Source organism: Argentina silus, assembly GCF_951799395.1.
Source record: "Argentina silus genome assembly, chromosome: 18".
Classification (NCBI taxonomy): domain Eukaryota; kingdom Metazoa; phylum Chordata; class Actinopteri; order Argentiniformes; family Argentinidae; genus Argentina; species Argentina silus.
This window is the reverse complement of record NC_139672.1, coordinates 7,601,321-7,622,772: the sequence shown is the minus strand read 5'-3', so window position 1 is coordinate 7,622,772 and position 21,452 is coordinate 7,601,321. Positions and strand designations below refer to the sequence as shown.

General features: G+C 48.1%; 3 protein-coding genes across 3 annotated transcripts; 1 reads left to right on the top strand and 2 right to left on the bottom strand.

Moving 5' to 3' along the window:
* Window positions 1–423: 423 nt before the first annotated feature.
* Window positions 424–5,512, top strand: cactin. The gene is made up of 10 exons (XM_083689736.1): window positions 424–949; window positions 1,158–1,917; window positions 2,129–2,224; window positions 2,375–2,520; window positions 2,624–2,786; window positions 2,924–3,038; window positions 3,414–3,606; window positions 3,858–3,995; window positions 4,081–4,478; window positions 4,741–5,512. Exons 1-10 carry the CDS (start codon window positions 645–647, stop codon window positions 5,229–5,231), a joined length of 2,805 nt encoding a protein of 934 aa, XP_083545862.1. The 5' UTR covers window positions 424–644; the 3' UTR covers window positions 5,232–5,512.
* A 335-nt stretch (window positions 5,513–5,847) lies between these two features.
* On the bottom strand, window positions 5,848–13,478 carry LOC310818572 (semaphorin-4E-like). Its single transcript, XM_083689560.1, has 15 exons — window positions 12,993–13,478; window positions 11,070–11,479; window positions 10,620–10,765; window positions 10,160–10,219; window positions 9,967–10,065; window positions 9,735–9,834; window positions 9,431–9,541; window positions 9,065–9,216; window positions 8,773–8,951; window positions 8,453–8,609; window positions 8,050–8,272; window positions 7,799–7,914; window positions 7,486–7,643; window positions 7,270–7,322; window positions 5,848–7,175 (listed from the first exon to the last, which is right to left on the bottom strand). Exons 2-15 carry the CDS (start codon window positions 11,176–11,178, stop codon window positions 6,478–6,480), a joined length of 2,361 nt encoding a protein of 786 aa, XP_083545686.1. The 5' UTR covers window positions 11,179–11,479; window positions 12,993–13,478; the 3' UTR covers window positions 5,848–6,477.
* A 2,497-nt stretch (window positions 13,479–15,975) lies between these two features.
* On the bottom strand, window positions 15,976–19,828 carry stap2a (signal transducing adaptor family member 2a; the record flags this gene model as incomplete). Its single annotated transcript, XM_083690488.1, has 11 exons — window positions 19,706–19,828; window positions 18,441–18,512; window positions 18,179–18,298; window positions 18,029–18,085; window positions 17,713–17,867; window positions 17,455–17,586; window positions 17,156–17,225; window positions 16,952–17,054; window positions 16,536–16,631; window positions 16,170–16,322; window positions 15,976–16,031 (listed from the first exon to the last, which is right to left on the bottom strand). Exons 1-11 carry the CDS (start codon window positions 19,811–19,813, stop codon window positions 15,976–15,978), a joined length of 1,122 nt encoding a protein of 373 aa, XP_083546614.1. The 5' UTR covers window positions 19,814–19,828.
* Between the last annotated feature and the right edge of the window lie 1,624 nt (window positions 19,829–21,452).

Sequence of the window (21,452 nt, the reverse complement as noted above, 5' to 3'; positions counted from 1 at the left end):
TACGAAATGGCTTGCTGATATCCTTATGGTTACTGTGAATATGTCACTGTTATGAATTCCAATAGATTTGGATGTGGCTGAAGTTACTTGGTGTATCTAATGAACTGTGGGTTAGTTTTGAGAAGGACACTAGCGAGATCTTTGGAGGGGAGCCAATTATGTGACGTCACATCAACATTAACGTTGTTTGTGTTGTTTGAAAGTGCTTCGAGCGTACATTTAGAAGCCGAGAAATACGCGAAAACTAGAAATGATTAATCTATAGCTGTGTAACTAATTACTTATATCACTGATTTAAGATCGACGGTATTACACAGCTGTATAATAACTATGTGTCCCCTCCCCCATTACCCCTGCCAATCGTATTCAGTATGACGTTGAAAAGCTGCGTCGAGGCTCGTGGCAAGTCCCAGATCTTGTTAATCTGTGCCTGAGTAACAAAGCATACGAACAACATTAATATACCATTCATAATAAAGGGCTAACTTCCGTGATATCGAGGTTATTACGACAGTTTTACACGTGATAAACGCTTCAATACTTCAACACATCATGGTTGTGTGCTGCGTAATATAAAAATATTTCCGATGTACTATTTACGCGACTGACTAGAGATCGGACCATTACGACCAAGGGAGTTTGCCATGGCTTCAAAAAAGAGTAATTGGTCCCGTTCTGGCTCTCGCAGTCAGAACCGGGACAGAAACAGTTCACGTTTTAGTAGAACACGATCCCCCGATGAGAGGAGAGGTCGGAGTGGGTCTGTGGATCGGAACAAAAATCACCGGAGAGGTGAGCGGTCTGAGAGCGGAAACTCCGACAGCAGTGGTGGTTCTTTGGGCCGACGACATCAGTCTCGTAGAGACCATCATGGGTCGAGAAGCGATTCGGAAGACGACAGGAGACGGTCAGGACACCGCCAGAAGAACACATCAAAAGACCGATCCGGGTATGTATAGTTTTGATTTGATCGCACATTACCACCGGTTTACGATATTGACGAGTTAGTTACGAGAACGTGCCTGCATGGCTCATCGTTACATTACTCCAATAATCCCCTGCCCTGGAACGTCTGGTATCAAGTAGTGAAACACATGCAATAGTTTGATTGATATTAACATAACCACTTATACTAAACAAAATGTCCCATTCCTCAGTTCCGAATTGGATGATCCAAAACAGAGCAAGAAAAAGGAAAAGAAGAGACAGAGAGAAGACAAAACAAAGAGTAGGAAGGGCAGGAGTCCATCTCAGTCCGACTCGGGGTCCAGCGTGGACCAGAGGAGAACGAGGGATGGAGGGAGCAGTGACAGAGAGAGGAGGATGCGGAAGAGTGCAGACAGAGGGAGCAGAAGCCCCAGCAGGGAGAGGGAGAGACAGAAGAGGGAGAGGAAGAGGAGCCAAGACAAGGAGACAAGCCGAGACAGAGACAGAGGCCGGATGAGTGAAGACAGAGAGCGAGGGGGGAGGAGGAGTGAAGACAGAGAGCGAGGGGGGAGGAGGAGTGAAGAGAGAGAGCGAGGGGGGAGGAGGAGTGAAGACAGAGAGCGAGGGGGGAGGAGGAGTGAAGACAGAGAGCGAGGGGGGAGGGAGAAAAGCAGAGGGGGGGATCCCAGGGAGAGGGAGAGGAAGAGGCATCGCTCTGGCTCATCCGTGTCCTCTGTGAGCTCTGACGAGGGGGGAGCCAGGTCAGGGGGAGCCAGGCCCACGGTCAGGGATCAGAAGAAGAAACAGAGAGATATGCTGAAGGCCCTGGAGACCCCTGAGGAGAAGAGGGCCAGAAGACTAGCCAAGAAAGAGGCCAAGGAGAGGAAGAAGAGAGAGAAGATGGGCTGGAGTGAGGAGTACATGGGCTACACCAACGCAGACAACCCCTTCGGTGACAACAACCTCCTGGGAACTTTCAAATGGCAGAAGGTAAGAGAGAAGAGATGGGCATATAGCTACTGGATGTGCATGCTTTAGTTACAGCCCAGCACTGACGAACACACCTGATTCAACTAGGCCTGCCAACAAGGTCCTGTCTCGATGCAGTTGCATCATCTCAATATGACGGTATAAGTATGCGTTTGTTTTTGCAGCCGTACACTGAATAATCAATGTTTGTTTGTGTTGTTGTTGTGCTCAGGCTCTGGATAAGAAGGGTATTGGTCACCTGGGAGAGAAGGACCTGAAGGACAGAAACAAACACATCCAGGAAGAGAACCGCAGAGAGCTGCAGAAGGTGTGTGGGTGTGTGTGCGTGCGTGTGTGCGCTGTGTGGTTATGTGTTTTGAACGTTGTCTGCATTTTAGAGCGTGAGATGGAGTAGATGAGAGATAAAGAACGGTGTGTGTGTGTGTGTGTGTTACTGTGTGTGTTACTGTGTGTGTAGGTGAAGCAGCTGCGCCTGGAGAGGGAGAGAGAAAAGGCGATGAGAGAGACAGAGCTGGAGATGCTGCAAAGAGAGAAGGAGGCAGAGCATTTTAAGACCTGGGCAGAGCAAGAGGACAACTTCCACCTGCATCAGGCCAAGCTAAGGTGAGTGTGTGCCCTCCAATACTGTCCCCCTAGGCAGCCTCACCCTCAGCCCCATTACACACAGTTCCATATTCACAAACTCAAACCCTATCTGTTTGTGTAGGTCTAAAATCCGTATCCGTGACGGTCGTGCCAAGCCCATAGATCTGTTGGCTAAGTACATCAGTGCAGAGGATGATGACCTCGCTGTGGAGATGCACGAGCCGTACACCTTCCTCAACGGACTCACCGCCACTGACATGGACGACCTGCTTGAGGACATCAAGGTGTGTGTGTGTGTGTGTGTGTGTGTGCGAGAGAGAGAGTGTGTGTGTGAGTGTGAGAGTGTGTGTGTGTGATGCTCATTGGACTCTATCTGCTTCCAGTGTGAGTGTGACCCTATGCTGTCTGTAACCTAATGCAGGTGTATATGGAGTTGGAGCAAGGGAAGAATGTGGACTTCTGGAGGGACATGACCACCATCACAGAGGATGAGATCAGCAAACTCCGGAAGCTCGAGGCGTCTGAGAAAGGACCCGGTAATACGGCAACACAGCCCTCTCTCATTGGCTCAACCCCAGTAGCGTCTGCAGTATCCCTGTCTCTCATTGGCCTATTCTCTCTCTAGCTCTCGCTTCTGCGTCCAGGTGTGTCTCAATAGTCTACAGTGGTTTCCTCTCCTCATCTCCCTCCCTTCATCTGCACTGATCTGAGAGATGAGATGACTTGGAAGGAGAGAGAAAAGGAGGAGGGGAAGGGACATTAGATTGCTGGGGATGAACCCCTTTTCTCTCCTCATCGTCACCCAGTCTCTCCTGCGGTTGTTTCTGTGTTGTTGACTGCCCCCCCACCCCCCCCAACACACACACACACACACACACACACCACCTCACCTCTCTCTGTTGCTCCGCTAGGTGATCGTCGCGATGGCATCAACACGTCTGTGAGCACCGACGTTCAGATCGTGTTCAAGGGGAAGACCTACAGCCAGCTCCAGGCCCTGAACCTCAACATCGAGACCAAAATACGAGCAGGAGGATCCAACTTGGACATAGGCTACTGGGAGAGCCTGCTACAGCAAGTCAGGGTCTACATGTCCAGAGCCAGGTGTGTGCGTGTGTGCGTGCGAGTGTGAGAGACCATGGTGTGTGAGTGAGTGTGAGATACCATGATGTGTGTGTGTGTGTGTGAGAGACACCATGATGTGAGTGTGAGAGACCATGGTGTGTGTGTGTGAGAGAGAGAGAGATCATGATGTGTGTGTGTGAGAGAGAGAGAGAGAGATCATGATGTGTGTGTGGGTGAATGAGTGAGAGAGACCATGATGTGTGTGTTAACCCTTTGTGTGTGTGTTTTAGGTTGCGAGAGAGGCATCAGGACGTGTTGCGTCAGAAGTTGTTCAAGCTGAAGCAGGAACAGGGAGTGGAGAGTGAACCGCTGTTCCCTATCATCAAAGAGGAGCCGGAAGCAGAGGAGCTGGAAGCAGAGGAGCCTGTGTGAGTTACACACACACACACACACACAAACAAACACAGAGAGAGCGCTGCATTTTCACCTTTGTCCTCTGTTTCTCCTCTACAGCACAGAGACAGCAGTCGATATGAACGCAGAAGAAGCTGGCCCTTCCTCTTCCTCCCCTTCCACCGGTCAGAACAAAGACACGGAGGAGGGGCGGGACGAAGAGGCAGGCCCATCCACATCAGGAGAAGGGGATAAGGAGAAGGATGGAGGAGAGAAGGAGGGAGGAGAGAAGGAGGGAGAGAAGGATGGAGAGAAGGATGGGGAGGAGAAGGGGGAGGTGGTGGAGGCAGTCCTGACTGAGGAGGATCTGATTCAGCAGAGCCAGGCGGAGTACGATTCTGGCCGGTACAGCCCTACCCTGCTACAGCAGTCCGAGATACCGCTGGACACACACACCGTCACGCCCGAAGAAGACACACAGAAAATACACCACGCGCGCAGACAGCTACATCATACAGGTAAGAGGCTACACACACACTCTCACTACCCAAATACATATATATCTATCAATCTCTCTCTCTCTCTCTCACACTCACACACACACACTCTCTCTACCCAAATACATATCTATCAATCTCTCTCTCTCTCTCACACTCACACACACACACTCTCTCTACCCAAATACATATCTATCAATCTCTCTTCCACACACACACACACTCACATTCTCCTTCTCTTGTCTCTCTCTTCCCCATCCTCCCTGACTCCCTCTCCCCTCAGGTGATGCTAGCGAGAGCGCGGAGGATGCGTTCGTGCGCCGCGCCAAACAGGGCATGGGCGGAGACGAGGCTCAGTTCAGCGTGGAGCTCCCCCTCACGGGGAAGATGTACCTGTGGGCCGATAAATACCGTCCCCGGAAACCTCGCTTCTTCAACAGGGTCCACACGGGCTTCGAGTGGAACAAATACAATCAGACCCATTACGACTTCGACAACCCTCCGCCCAAGATCGTCCAGGGCTACAAGTTCAACATCTTCTACCCCGACCTGATCAACAAACGTTCCACGCCTCAGTACTTCCTGGAACCCAGTGCTGACAACAAGGACTTCGGGGTGTTGCGCTTCCATGCAGGCCCGCCTTACGAGGACATAGCGTTTAAGATCGTGAACCGCGAGTGGGAGTACTCCCACCGCCACGGGTTCCGCTGTCAGTTCGCCAACGGGATCTTTCAGCTTTGGTTCCACTTCAAGAGGTACCGCTACAGGAGATAGAACGTACCCGAACCTTGAGGGAACCTTGATGGACCTATTACAACCCAACTGTTGGGTTTTTTTAAATCCTAGATGTTCAGTACAGGGATTAGACATCACTTGAGATTCAGTGTTGATCTGTATTCTAGCTACTTTATAATACGATAAAGCTACTTCTACTGTAACCCCTGACCATTCTGTTAATTCACAACCAGTCATTTGTATTTTAGTGACCATTCCTTTGTAGGTTTTTCAATGTATTGAACCTTCTCCGATTTGACACAATAAAGATGCTTTTCCTATCTGTTGTATTTTTCTTTTTCAGGCCATTAGCTGTCTAGAACTAGACGTTTCCTTCCAAATAGACAGACCATAATTAGATCTAGTTCACCGCCATACTCAAGACCGTGATGAAAGGACGTGACTTGTTGTATTTACCATTCATGTTCCAGTGTAACCATTGTAATCAACTAAGGTTAATTACCTATCTTCACTCTGTAAGGAACAACAGCTGTCTATGAGCAAGTAACCTCGAATTGTCACACATTCTTAGCAAGTCTATTCTTGTCCCTGATACCAGCCGAGCCTGTCGGCCATTGTATTCACAAACGGGCGGAGCCATGAAACCGTACAGGTGGAAAAGTGTTTTAATAAAGTATCTCACAAATACAAGTCACAGTTGTCCTGAGAAACCTTGGGTTTCTAAAGGGTTAGAAAAGAGAAGTGAGTGAGGTCAGGATCAACTCCTGGCCCTAGGAAGGATAAAGACATGGCCATCATAACTCAAACACATTCTATTACCTGTGCTACATGTTGCTGTGATAAGGAAAACAAGCATTGCAGTCAGGCACCATTGACAATACAGTCTGTAAAAACAAAAATGATGATTGACTAAGAAATGAAGGCAATAACATCATACACAATTTGAACATGTCCATAAAGTCTATCCCAGTGTTGCACTAAGGCAAAAATCCTTGCTATGTTTGTAGTTCACATTCGTTGTGAATAGACACAGTTTATATTTTTTCTCTCGTCAGACCCACCGAGGAGAGTCTCTTCTTTTGTATCATATCGTGTTCTCAAAGAGTATCACAACTACCACAGTTCACATCCAAATATGGCCATGTGCGCTGTGGTCCATTCTGTACAGTGATTGGCTGTTCAGCAGTGTTGAACAACGTTGCACACTGTTCAGTCAATGTTGCAATATTCCAATGCTACCCATTTAGTGGTTATGTTTCCATATTAACGTTACCACTGGGGACGATCAAATCTCTGACTCATCATCGATGACCTGCATTGCGAGGAGAGGAACTTTGGGGGGCACATCCTCCCCCCCCCTGCTGCACTCCACATCCTCACCGGAGTGGTTGTTATTGCTGCTGCAGTTCCCTGCTTCAATAACTAGGGGCTTGCTCTCCTCCAACCCAGGCTCCGGTGCCTCTTGGTGGGCCATGTTAGCGCTGGAAACCCCCTGCTCTGGAGCATCCTGGCTCTCCCCACCCCCCGTTCCCCTAAGACCCTCACAGGGCCCAGGCAGAGGCAGGTGTCCCTTGTAGAAGTTCCAGCCCAGGAGGGCAACCAGTAGAACCACCAGGAGGGCCACCGTGGCCTGTAGCGCGGCCACAGAAGGGCCGTCTGTCTGGGCTTGGGGTAGGGTCGGAAGCCCCACACCTCCAGAGCCCCCGCCAGATCCCCCCCATATCCTCAGCTGGTAGTCAGCCACGGTGGAGGTGTACTCGCCGGTGCTGGAGCGCTCCAGGGAATGGCAGCGGTAGCGGCCGGCGTCGGAGGTTGAGGCGTTGAGGATGAGGAGGCCGTCTCGGAGGAGCTGGTGGCGGGAGGAAGGGGGCAAGGGGAGGGCGTCTCTATCCCAGTGGGTCTCAGCCAGGTTAGAGGTGGGGGGGCACGGGAGCTTCAGGTTACCCCCCAGCCACAGGGTCCGGTTCACAGGCTTCACGGGGTCTGTAACGTAACGTATAGGTTAGGAAACACACACACACACACACATATATAGACCACACAATTGTGACACACACACACGCACATACACACTCACCAGAATCTGGGCAGACAGAGGCATCCCCATTTCTCACACTCTGGATCAGCTCACTGAGGGAGAAACACACTCACTATTATATGATCTGTATCATTCCATAGGTGAGTCAGAAATACAATAGAAGTAGCTTCTGTACAGTGTGCGTGTGTGTGTGTGTGTGTGTGTGTGTGTGTGTGTGTGTGTGTGTGTGTGTGTGTGTGTGTGTGTGTACCATACCTGTGTGTGGTTGACAGGGTGGTACATCGGGCAGTAGTTTTGTCCCAGGCACAATAAGGGTCTCTGGCCAGAACACAGTCCACACAGGAGAGAGACCGTCCACAGCTAGCCAGTGGCATCTGTACTGCTCCATACTCAGAGCCTGCATACAGCTGACCCTATACACACAGATACATACATACATACACATACACACACACACAGTACATGTCACTCTCTCTCTCTCTCTCACACACACACACACACTCACTCACACAAATCACTGGACAGTGAAACAGCCATTTGAACTAGATTGAACAGAGCTTTATGTTACCGTAGTGTTAGAGAATCGGAGGACTTTGATTGGCTCTGGAGGCTGGAAGAGCTGCACTTCCTCTATCATGAACATCTCTCCATCGTAGTTCACCGCTTTCAACACACTGCCTCCCTCTGGGGCAGGAGAGACACATCACAGCACATATAAACATAGTAGTTCCCTTGTCACACACACTCACTCACACACACACACACACACACACACACACACACACACACACACACACACACACACACACACACACACACCTGTTCCTATGAACATGACATGGTATTTCTCTCCGTCCATGGCCTGTGTCCTGTGTACTATAATGCGCGTGAACGCAGCTCCCCTCCGGACCAGCAGGGGTCTCTCTCCCAGAGGTAGCACGGCCTGGTCCATGAGAGGTTTGTCTCTGATGAACTGTAGAGTCCGATCAGGCAGGTCCAAAGATTGATTAATGCCCTCCTTACGAGCCTCATCGTTTATACACTGAGGGAGGGAGAGAGAAATGGAGAGAGAGAGGAGGGGCAGAGAGAGAGGGAGGAAGAGGGGTGATCGGCAGAGAGAGAGGACAAGGAGTTAACTCAAGTGTCTGGAAAAACCTGATTCAATCAAATAAAGTAGTGTACTACCATATAAATAAGATGACAGAGTAGCAGGATAACTCACAGCTCCGGGTCGAGGGGAGGGGACGTCACCACTGTACATCACCCACTTCACAAAGGAGGTTTCCACGGTAACGGGAGTCTTGTACTTCCCCTCTGAAAAGACCTTGCTGATGTCCGACACGCTGTACACACACACTGCAGATAGGTCCGATGTGTCCCTGAAACACACATGCACACACAGTATTAGACAGGCACACACACACCTATTTGCATGCAGACACAGATATATACATACATACACACACACACACACACACACACACACACACACACACACACACACACACACACACAATCGATTGTAATAAAAGTCAAACTCACGACTGTGGAGTGAATACTGCGTAGAACAGACAGCTCTTCCAGTCCCGGTCCGGGTCACACCAGCGGTAAGTGTCCTGTATGATGTACGGTAGCTGAGACTCCAGGACGGGACAGTCCACACGGGCCTTCAGGAAGGATGTCCACTTCTTCTGTAGGGTCCGCTGGCCTCCCAGGTCCCCCTGAGGGAGAGGGACAGAGTGTGGGAGGGAGGCATGGTGGGACAATGGTGCATCGCTAAAGTGACTGCCATAGTGGAACACACACACGCACACAGGCACACAGGCACACAAACCTTGCAGACGCGGGCCACTCGGGAGACCACCAGCTTGCTGTAGAAGTCGTACTCCACGGCAGTTTCACTGAAGAACAGGTAGACTTTATCATCGTCCCCCTCACCACTGCTCTCACTCTCAGGCATCTGGGCCATGGAGACGAAGTTAGGCTCTGGGAGATGAGAGATTAATAGATTAACTTTAGATTGTGGATGACAGATTATATATTAACTAAGATTCAAACACAGCCATATCAACTGCATAGTACGTTTGCTAAGTCATAGCCTCTTACTGATTAAACACAATGCATTCCTTCATCAAACCAAAACATAGCTGATGATTGCCAACTCTCGGTTATGTCCAGTACAGTTGGTGACGGGTCGTACCATGTAACCAGGAGCTCTTGAACTCAGTGCGTATGGAGACGGGAGTGCTGCGCATGACAACGGGCTCAGAACCCAGGAAGTTCATAGAGGTGGCAGAGTACAGGTCCTCCCCTGAGAGGATTGTGGGTAGAGAGGGTTAGACTGGCCATACAGACCATCAGACCAGACATTAGACAGCCCCATTCTATGGCTACAAACCACCAATGTCATGTTACACACTGGCATCACTAAACGTGAGTATTTCTTTCTCCAAGACAGTTTGTTATTCCCAGATTCCTGTCCAAATTCCAGAATGGTGACTCACCGACCATGATGGAGGAATATCTCTGGAACGGATCGAACGGACACTTCCCTTTCCCATCCTCCTTTTTGTTTTCCAGAGTCAGTTTTCCGTCTGCATACGACTGCATAGACGGACGGACGGACAGACAGACAGACAGACAGACAGACAGACAGACAGACACAAATAATATGATTATTACAGGTTATGACAGGAGATATGTTATGAGTGTTACACTAGTGATCTATTCACTCACCATGTAGTCACACTCTGGGTTGAAGGCATTGGTTCCACAGACATACATCCTCCCATCCTCCATCGTATGCAAGACCCTGATGTAGTTCTGGCATTTTATCTGTAATAGCTCATTAGTTATTCATCTATTTATTTGCATATTTAGGTAAACATATGAAAGTAAAAATACATAGGAAAAAAATCATACGATATACCTTATCCTTTCCTTTGTAACTGCATTCCTCCTGCTGATCCTCTGTCACTTTCCAGCTCACCTGAAAGAGAGGATCATTTATGGTCAGGCAGAACCATACTCATTTGAACACTGGGAGCATGAGAAAGACTAGAGAGAAAGACCAAAGGAATGTCCATGATGGTTCTAGTATCTTTATTCAGAACCCTCTTAGAAAAAAATGTTCCAAAAAGGTTATTTGACTGTCCCTGCGGCAGAACCCTTTGAAAAACCCTTTTGGGTTCCATGTAGAACCCATTTGGGTTCCAGCAAAGTAGAACCATTTCCACAGAGAGTTCAACATGGAACGCAAAATGATTCTTCAAAGGGTTCTGCCTCAGGGACAGGCGAAGAACCCTTTTGAGTTCTAGGTAGAACTTTTTATTTCCAAGAGAGTTCCAGAGTATGTTTGGACAAAGGCCCCGCCGTGTCTGAGGTCTTACGGAGGCCTTCTTGTTGGAGATGTCATTGATGTCCAGAGCGTAGATGTTCCCTTTGGCTCCCAGTACCAGCAGACCCAGGTCCTCCCTCAGCAGCATGGTGGAGTAGTTCCACACCCCCTCCTCACGGAACAGACGCCCATTGTCATCTAACACAGCAACATCGGACCAGTTACACCCAATAACACCCGCACTGTCCACGCACAGGCACACTGAATGACGCCCACGGTTATAACACATGACACAGACAACGGTTATAACACATGACACACGGTTACACTGACTGACATTTGGCTGTAGTGGTACAGTCACAATCATGTCTCTTCACTGGAGTTGACACGGAATGACATCTGCGGTAGCAAATACAGGTATCCAATGTTCTGTTTACTGTTTCTATCCACACCAGACACAACAAGAAACAGACAGTCACTCAGATGGGATAGCAACACTTACTGTGATAGGGTATGGTTTTACGAGGTTCATGGTCCAGTGGCGAATCCTCCTCCAGCGTCCGGCCCAGGAGGAGGAGCCAACATACACACACGGTCACCAGAAGATGCATGGCTGTGTTTGAACACTATGGGATCCTATGGTAGATGTATGGGGCTGAAGCGATACAAAACACTATGATATTCTACTGTATCTACACAGAGTCAGTGTCATTGACCTTCTTCAAATCCTATCCAGTCTGTGTGCCCCAGCCAGAGCAAACACAGGCGGTCATAGACGCAGGAAGAGGGGGGCTATCTCAGGTTGGGGGATAGACGGCTGGGTGATGTAGTCAGTGTCCAACACATGCCGTTGCTGTCCCCTTCACTGGCCTCTCTCAGGGGGGAGACCATGGTAAAATGGATGGCACTGGCCTATATGAAAGAGAAAGAGAGAGAGAGAGAGAGAGGTTTTTAGCCTGTGGTAAGTAAGACCGATAGCATGAAGAGGAAATACAAAACTTCACCGGCCCATTTAAGAGAGAGAGAGAGGGGGGGGGGGGGGGGGGGGGGGTACAGTATAAAGAAAGGAGAACAAGGGAGAGGATGGGGGGGAAAATAGGAGGGAGGGAAAGAAAGCAGGAAGAAGAAACATGGAGAAGCAGAGTAGAGAAAATGTCCAGAGAGAGAGAGAGAGAGAGACACAGAGGAAGGAGAGAACGAGCGAGCGAGAGAGAGTGAAGGGTGGATAAAGGGTGCCAAGTGAGCTACAGTGTGTGCAGCAGTAATTCTGTCACAGCCATAGTGATGGTAATGCAGGGCCGTGAAAGCCTTTCAGCAGGGTGCAGGGATGTCCACTTCAGCTCTCCTGCAGGACCAAACACAACCAAACAAAAAGAGATCCACATAGAATACCAAAGCCTGTGTGGGTGTGTGTGTGTGTGTGTGTGGGTGGGTGGGTGGGTGTGTGTGTGTGTGGGGGGGGGGGGGGGGGGGAGAGGGAGGGGGGGAATAACGGCTGTTACACTTTCAGAGAGAATAGACTCTGTTCAACAGAAATACTGGATAATGCCTAGAGACCACGCCTATCATTGCAGAAGAATAACAGTAATCCTTGTATGAATGAAATGACTCAATATCCCCAAGAAAGCAGAACACAGACGCTGACTTACTCTGTACGTAAAGTTTTCTATCGTAACATATTCCAAGTGAGTTGTCCCCTGATCAGTATTACTGCTGGTCTCTATGGTATGGAAAAACCTAGTTGTAGTTGTTTTACAACAGCTGGGTGGGCGTGCCTAGCTGTTGCCTAAGAGTGTGTGTGTGTGTGTGTGTGTGTGTGTGTCGCCTTGATGAGCTGTAGCATGTCAAAGAATGTAGCCCTGATAAGATATTTCACATATCTGGCCCTGAGGTGAGAGCCCCCCCCATCAGTAAACACATCTGCACAGACATGGCAATGGCATTCTCATCCACACATGTAGCTCTCCACAGCGACTGGTCCGTTGGCATTGTTGTGGTTGGTAGTGCAATTTGACACCTCCAGGCTGCAGATTCAACCAACAAGATCCCAATGGTTTTGTTGTTATGCATTTAAAGTGGCAATTGGTGGTATGCCTTAATGGACATGACTAAATGTAGCCTTGAGGTACTGTCTTTCTAGATTGCAGGTACTGTCTTTCCTAGTAATAAATAAATAAATAAATAAATCATGCCTCCCAGTAGAATAACAACAGGAAACACTTCCGTTCAAAATGACTCACCTCTCACCCATTGGTGGACACACCCATAATACACCTATGAGTGAAGCTTCTTCGAACAGAGAAGTGCATACAATGCAACCTCGACATTTGCATATTCGCAATACAGCACACATGTCAAATGTTGTATCATAATAAAAGCTGGTTTAAAGTTAATAAATGCACTTCAATAAGAATCAGACACATACCTTGAAAAGTGAAACTAAAACTCTCTGTTCCTTTTGAATCTGCTTGAGAAAACTCCCCAGGTCTCTCTCTCTCTCTCTCTCTCTCAGTTCAAACGCAACACAAAAACACACCAAAGCGCTTCCCACAAAGAGTCAGTGGCGAAACGGCCGTCCCGCTCCCCCTCTGTCTCTGTCGGGTCCGTTGAAAGGAACTGTTGTCGGTCGTATTGTTGAGGGGAGCTAAAGAGCTCACATCCCGCAGTGAAGGTTCTCAATAGACACCGCTGCTATTTCTGCTGCGCGATTCTCTTGGCCCCGCCAGATTGTTCCCTCTCAGCGATCGGTAAAAGTAGTAGGACAGGAGGGTCGACTGTCGATCTCAAGACAGTTGAGCGCTTTCTACCTGATGATAAAGGTTAGAATTTGGGGAGGTGCGAGAGAGCTGATCCTAGGTCTGTGCGTAGGCTACGGAATAGGAAGCGCAGAGGTGCGCGCTCAAACAGGTGTCAGACGAGTCCCGACAGAGCTGTGGCAGAGAGATACTAGTGGTGAAATGTATTTTCACGTCCCATAAAGGACACAGCAGCAGGTTAATACGCTGAGAAGAGGAGGCTGCTGAGACAAGCCAAGCCAAGAGCAGTCCAACAGCAGTGTAGGACTATCAAGTGTTCAGGGCATACAATTCATTAATCGAGGGAATATAATTAATTAAACATTAATTTTATGGTAATTGGGCCAGTGTGTTTGTAGAATTAGTCTGGCCTCAAGTCTATTGGAAATTCAGATACATTTTTCATGAAAAATATGAAAAAAAAGACAGTCACTGGAACGCTGCACTATGCTGTCTTTTAAATACAATGTATTTCACCGTAGGCCTATTTGAATACATTTCAAAGGAACAAGCACACAGAGAATATTTACTGCAATTCATAAACCTCAATCTTCGATGCGATTTAGATGCACCTTGAGCTCAGAGTCCAGTCACTCCTTCTGCAGAATGTTATTGGCGATATCACATGGAATGTTCCCGCAGTAAGAATGGTGCACATTGATGCTCACTTCAGGGATGATGTCAAACATTCTCTAAATACCTGCAGTGCCACTGGATATCCCCCCCTTATATCGATGAAACATTACAAGGTCGCCATTGTAAATTAACCTGCTCACAGGTTGGGGCTGTGATGCAGAACCGTTTATGGTGCATTTTCTGTATTCATTGACAAAAATCTCTTTCTATTTCCTCATACTCCCATTCAGTCAGAACCGAGGAAAAGCCAACATACTAATTCACATGTGTTTCGAGCAACATTCATGCAAAATCATTTTAATGGCCTCAAACAATCCGGACATTTTATAAATAACACTGAGATTCTTAGACAATACCAACCAGACATACAGGACACAGAGATGTACAGGTGTACAGAGGAACATTCGTTCAAGAGTGGGGGGAAATAGCTCAGAGAGCTCAAGCCCAAACCGACCCTGGGCGCCTACGTACTCTGCCCTTGGCACTTCATGTACAGGATTCTGAGAGGATTGGACAGCTGTATGGAATAGGGGAACCAGGGGATGCCGGTGGAGGTACACATCGGAGGATGGGCTCATTGTAATGCATGGAATGGAATAAGGAGATCCATTCCATGCATTTCCCTGATGAAAACATATCGGTGACGAGGTGCCCAAGGGCTAGGTTTGAAGGTAGGGGTTCTGTAGTAGTCGGCGGCAAGGGGCAACTCCATACGAGGCTCCAAGAGAGGCAGTGTGATCTATCTACCACTAGAAGGCACCCTCGCACAGAGACAGAATCAGAGAGATTCAGACAGTTGTGCTTGTAGTTGTCACAATGACTGGTTTCACATTGATTCAAGAGACTCTGGTTACATTTTGAGACTTTTTGTGCAACAGGAAACTATTCCACCATGAAGAGCACCAACACCATCACAGCAGTAGTAGTACTATACATTAGTAATACACGCAGTAGTAGAGAATAAGGTATTACGTGAATTATAGCACCAACAATATACACATTAGAGAATATAGTTGAGTCATAGCACCATACCATCATAGAACCGACATACACAATAGAAGAATGACATTCTGGATGCACAATCACTAGGAACTCGAGTTTTTCCTGACCATGTGACCTGACCAGGCAAAAACCCTTTGCCCTAACAATAACAACTATGGTCATCTGTAGTCTGCAACTCTGGTCCTGGAGAGCCGAGATGACTGCTCATCAAGACCTTGATACGTTTTTTTTTTGGAACGGGAATGTTAGTGTTGGGCTGGAGTGAAAGCCTGCACACTCTGCATCTCCCCAGGGCCGGAGTGAGTGACCACTGCTATTGTTGATATTGATACGGTTGGTGTCTCAGGTTCAGGTGCCACTCTCTCTCCCCTGTCTCCAGTGTAGCCATGACTACTGTACATCAGCAGCAGGCAGACAGACATCGGCTCAGTCAGAACAACAACAGAACAAGAGGCTCAGTCATTGGTCCGTTTGTGTGTGCTCATTCAATGATCTCTCAGCTCTGAAGTGACCCTTCATTCCATGGGGGTCAACCTTCTTGAAAACCGTCTTTTCTTGAATACAAAAGTTGTAGACCCCAGCGCCATTTCACGTTTTTAAAACCATTTGCAGCAGTTTGGTCCTGCTGAACGCAGCTCAGATGGATGTGGTGCGTTACCCAAACACAGTGGGCAGCATTTTTAAATAATGACCGTTAGTCCAGTGGTCGCCAATCATGGTTCTAGACAGCTACAGGGTGTGCATGCTTTTGTTCCAGCCCCAGCACGAACACACCTGATTCAACCAAATCAACTACAAATCAACACCAGAAGAACAAAACCCAGCACATTCTGTAGATGTCCAGGACCAAGGCAGGTGACTACTTGCTGTAGTCCACCTATCAGAAGGCACAGGAAGAGGAGACAGCTGCTGCTGCTGGTGGTACAGCACTGACCATTGAGTTCTGACAGGATGTGGTTGTGCTTTCTGAGGAAGTCACTCTTGACTGGTCCGTCTCTGTTCCAGTTTAATTTTGAGTTCCTCTGTGAACGCTGTAGAGAGAGACAATAGAGATACTGTTGAAAGCACTACAGTGTGTGTGTGTGTGTGTGTGTGTGTGAGCGTGCGTACATGAATATGCAGTTATGAAGCGAAAAAAAAAGAGTGATGCGATTGGTCAGGACACTCACTCTGTGCGAGGGGGGAGAGGGAGGGGGAGGGGGAGGGGGAGAGGACGAGGCGTTTCATCGGGCTGCTGGGTGATCCCGGCGGTGCGCCAGAGAGAATGCGACGGTCGGGAGCAGGAGACCTGGGCAGGGCTTTATCCGTCCACCGCTCCACACCTGAATAAACACAGTAAGTCTGTGTGTGTCTGTCTGTCTGTCTGTCTGTCTGTGTGTGTGTGTCTGTGTGTGTGTGTGTGTGTGTGTGTGTGTGTGTGTGTGTGTGTGTGTGTGTGTGTGTGTGAGTGTGTGTGAGTGTGAGTGTGTGTGTGTGAGTGTGAGAGTGTGTGTGAGTGTGTGTCTGTGTCTGTGTGTGTCTGGGGCGTGTAGTACCTTGTTTGGGGGGCAGGGCTGGGGCCTTAGGCAGGGGGCTGGAGCGGGCGCAGTGGAGGATTCTCTCTCCGTTCTCATCGTTAGAGGAAACAAATGCTGACGAGCACAAAGACACATACATACAGTACATTCATTACACACAGTGACACACACACACACACACACACACACACACACACACACACACACACACACACACACACACACACACACACACACACACACACACACACACACACACACACCTACAAACATCTCCATCTAGGACTAACAATGTTGTGGGAGTGAACATGTGTTGAGAAGGGAATTATAGAATGTTTCTGCTTGTTTGTGTTGTGTATGTGTGTGTGTGTGTGTGTGTGTGTGTGTGTGTGTGTGTGTGTGTGTGAGAGAGAGAGAGAGAGAGTGTATCTCACTGATATTCTCTTCGTAGGGCTCCTCCAAGAGGAAGGGCTGTAGAGTCCCGGCCGTCTTCTCCACCAGAGCATCTATGACATCGTGAAGCGTAGCACAGGGAATCTAGAGAGGGAAACGACAGAGTCAGATCACAGGAGGGATAGACATGATCTATGATGCTGTGGTAGACAGTAGAGTTTCAAAGTATTGTCTTATGTACTTACTGGGTTCTCTACATCTATCACATATCCCCCCTGCTCCCTCTGAGTGACACGATAGTGTCTGAAAACAGACCTGGAGAAGGGAAGGGAGGGTTATTTATAGAAGGGGAAGAGTTGTGGTGTTTTTTCCTGCATGGAGCCACAAACAGTACATCCACATCACACCTGTTTGATACCATTCTTCATCCTATTCCACGCATTACAATGAGCCTGTCCTCCACTTTCTACCTCCAGGTTGTCACTTTAGATGAAAGCGTCAACTAATGACAATTTGATGTCTATGTATGCTGAGGGGGAGGTACCCGTTGAGGTCCTGGCGTGTGGTGACAGCCAATGAGGAACCATCTCTGCCTGGGCGGAGCAACATGTTGCCACAGTCTGGATGTCTCTCCAACAGAACCTCTGCTTCTGTACGAGACACAGGCCTGAAGCACCTACACACACACACGCAGGCACGCACACGCATACGCACACATGGGGTTAGAGGTAGTGTGTGTGTGTGTGTGTGTGTGTGTGTGTGTCTGACAGAGGCAGGCAGAGAGAGAGAGAGAGAGACTCACGGTGGTATCTCCCCCAGTAGGGGCAGGGAGAGGGGTGAGGGTGGAGCGCGGGTGGGGGTGCGTGCTGCCCTCCGTCTGCTCCTCTCTCTCTCCACCACCTCCCTCAGCATCTGCACCTGCCCCGGCAGCAACGTCAGACAGCTGGGGACGCTGAGCTGCAACAGCCATCAGACAGGGAGTTACTGAGAGGTCAGAGGGCAAAGGCCAACCTAACCTGGTTATACTAGGATGTTAGGTGGGTGGGTGGGTGGGTGTGTGTGTGTGTGTGTGTGTGTGTGTGTGTGTGTGTGTGTGTGTGTGTGTGTGTGTTACTCACGTCTACGACTGAGTAGAGGAAACCCTTCCACAGCTCCCGTGCCTCCAGGTTGGGAACCTGGACAAGAAGAGAAGGTTGGAACCCAGTCTGAAAACGTGTGTGTGTGTGTGTGTGGTGTGTGTGTGTGTGTGTGTGTGTCTAGGTTCTTACCGTGAGTTTGGTCTCTCCCTCCTTCATGCGTAGTGTGAGTCTAGCTGCCTCCAGGTTTTTGTCTCGGCTACAATCATCCTTCAGTGAGACAAAACCACTGAGGTCCAGTTTCTCCACGTACTGCAACAGAACACACACACACACACACACACACACACACACACACACACACACTGAATTGAGGACTCACAAATTAAACACAACAAAAATAAAAAAGATACACAGACACAGTCTCTCCCACCCACGCAAACACAATACTCACGTGAGTGTCCTTGGCATTATTGAAGAAGTACAGAGTGTTCCCGCACAAACAGGTCCACAGCCGCCGAGAAACCTGCAAATACACACACACACACACACACCTAAAGTGAGAGACTTGAACTGTTCATAGTGGCTAACACATAGATCACCATCAAAACATAAACCATAATTATATCTCTGTACATTTCTTTTGCTCACTCTCTCTCTCTCTCTGCCTCACACCCACACAACCTTTGTCTCTATACCAGACCCCCTAGTCCCAGGGGATGGATACCCAGAGCACTCTCTAAACCACAGCTGTTCTCAATCAGTGACCCTGGATATCCCTGCACCTGAACCCCTCTCCCAAATCTCCATTTGTGTGTCTAATTATATTGAGAGAGAGAGAGAGAGAGAGTGTGTGTGTTTCCCCATAATCTCCCTCCCAGCTGTGCACAATGTCATTAAAATTCATTACCATGAGCCACAGTGCTAGGCTGGCCTATGCCCTATCCCCCTTCACATCCCTAGCTCTTTAACAACTTATCACCCACAGACACTGATGATGGCCATCTAGAAAGCATCTCTTTAAATAACACACTCTATTTAGAAGCACACACACACAGAGAGTATAGAAGGTTGTGGTACAGGCTGCAGTGGCAAGAGAAAAATTAGCTGTGGGCTGAAAGATTCACACATGTTGGCAACGCCAAAGGAACACTTATCAAGCATTGGCATTGTTGTGACAGATCCTCTTCTACAGGACGAGACACATTTTAATCATACAGGCAGTCAGATGTAGATGTTATGAAATGTGCGCCTCATTTCTGCAAGCACAACACTGACAGCATTCAATAACAATTTAGGCCCTGAAATACAGCTAGTTTAAACATGTGTTCTTCACATAGGTTATGCCAAAAATGGTTAAACTAAATTCAGATCCGTTATAGACTGAATGACAGACACTGCTGTCTACCAACCTACAACTACAATATTCAATAAGACATTTCTGCTATCTGCCCTGGGTTCAGAGTCCAATATCAAACAAGCGCAATGCGCGCTCTTTGATTAACCCTGACTCTTAAAGACAAGTGAAGCTATGAAGATCGCTTGTAGGTTTTCCTAGCCTCGCCCATTCACACACAATAAGGAAGTTGACAGCTCCAGCATGGAATGGGTTTGGTTGGAATCCGCCGGTGCGTGCGCGTTTTGATGAGGGCTATATTACGCACCACGGCATGCACTGAAACACCAACCTTTGCTCAATGACAGTAGCAACCCCCATACCTTTTCTTTCGGTCCTCTCTTTTCCAGATATCCCTCGTAATAGCAGGGCGGTAGCTGCGCCCGTGGTCCCCCCGGCACAGAGCGCTGTTTGACGGGTGCAGCCGCCATGAGTCTCGCTGGCTTGGTGGGCGAACCGAGGACAAAGGGGCGCTTAGTAATTGGGGGATGACACGCCTTCCTCCGATGAGATGTATCACCATGGATATACGCCAACAGCTGGCTGTCGTGTCGTGCACGGCCTTATGATGTGCCAGTCAGTGGGAGATCGGAGATGTCATTGTGTGTGTTAGCCTACATTGTTCTGATTTTCCCAGTAAGGCGTCTTCAGTGAGGATGCTGCAGCAGAGGGGGGCATTGGCTAGATTGAACATGGCAGCATGTCAAAATATCTGATTAAAAAATGTCTACATGTTATTGTATTTCGTCATACTCCTAACATTGTTTGTGACATTTTACAGTTTTTTTTCGGGTTGGGCGGAGTGTAAAAACAGAAGTGAATTAAGTGTACGTCTGTGTGCGTATCTGGTAAAACTGGATTGGAAATTCTCAGTTGAATAGAAACACAAACATAAATCATTCACTGGAAGCTTAGACTCATTTAACAGACTGAGGGCCACTTTCCTTCATATTTATTTAAAGAAATGGACAGCATTCTTTACCCTTTACAAAGTAACAAAAATATACAATACACAGAGATTATACATAACAATACAGAGATAATATAGAGATAATACATATAAAGATAATCCAGGATAATCCCGCTTCAGCTCGAGAATCCCCAAAGAGCGTCACAGTTACAAAATATGATTCTCAAATAAGGCATCACTAAAGCAAGACAACCTATAGACACATGCAGAGTTTAACATTTACACTGAACATTTTCCATTATGATTCCTTATATTAAAATAAAGCTATTATTAATAAGTATGATAATACTTCTTTTCATCAATGTCAAAAAAGAGTCTGCTGTGGGCGTTGAAAGAAAAATAACCCATGGTAGAATGTAGTGTGAAACAGAAAAAAAATCCTAGAAAATAGACCTGGTCAACCACAGCAGTAGAGTAACTCTAACTCTGTGGTGACAACAACAACGAGGTTTGATTTTAGCCCTTTTTGTTCTGTTATATTATTCATCAACAATGTTAGAGCACAACCTGAGCCCTTTATTCTCTCTTCCTCTCCCCCTCCCTGACCCCAGTTCCTTTTATCTAGGCTAATGGGGCATGTAAACCCCCACCTGAACCTAAACATTAATCACAGACTCAGACAGCCAACCCCCAACCATTGTTAACCCCAACAACAATAATAATAATATAATAATATTATAATAACACGTGTAAACATTAAGTTAAGAGGAACATGCCTGGTTAATAATGAGAAGAGGAAGCTGTTTTCAGTTTTGAGGTACATGTACCTGTGATGACAGGAAGGAAAGTTCTGCTATGAAAGGAGAGAGAGAGAGAGATGGAAAGAACAGGCAGGGTCAGGGGGAGGATTTAAGGCTGAGAGCAGGGGATGAGAGAGAGAAAGAGAGAGGGGGGGGGGGGGGGTAGAAATGGGGGCAGAGTGCCAGAGAAGGGGTAGGGGGTGTGGGCAGGTGGTGAGAATAGAGAGTTGCGGGGGGTAGGGGTATAATCCGTCCTCTGCCCATTCCTACTGAAAAGACCTGTCAGTTCCAGTCACCACACCGTGGGTGATGTGGAGGAGTCCAGCCCTGACCCCTAACGAGGAGAACAAGATGAGCACA

Excerpts from the sequence above, each read along its gene's own strand:
- cactin (XM_083689736.1), top strand. The coding sequence starts at position 645 with ATGGCTTCAAAAAAGAGTAATTGGTCCCGTTCTGGCTCTCGCAGTCAG. Across the intron at positions 3,039-3,413 it reads GGCGTCTGAGAAAGGACCCG|GTGATCGTCGCGATGGCATC; the intron begins GTAATACGGCAA and ends TTGCTCCGCTAG. Across the intron at positions 3,996-4,080 it reads CTGGAAGCAGAGGAGCCTGT|CACAGAGACAGCAGTCGATA; the intron begins GTGAGTTACACA and ends TCTCCTCTACAG.
- LOC310818572 (XM_083689560.1), bottom strand. The coding sequence starts at position 11,178 with ATGCATCTTCTGGTGACCGTGTGTGTATGTTGGCTCCTCCTCCTGGGC. Across the intron at positions 10,066-10,159 it reads GTTACAAAGGAAAGGATAAG|ATAAAATGCCAGAACTACAT; the intron begins GTATATCGTATG and ends GAGCTATTACAG. Across the intron at positions 7,323-7,485 it reads ACCCTGTCAACCACACACAG|TGAGCTGATCCAGAGTGTGA; the intron begins GTATGGTACACA and ends TTTCTCCCTCAG.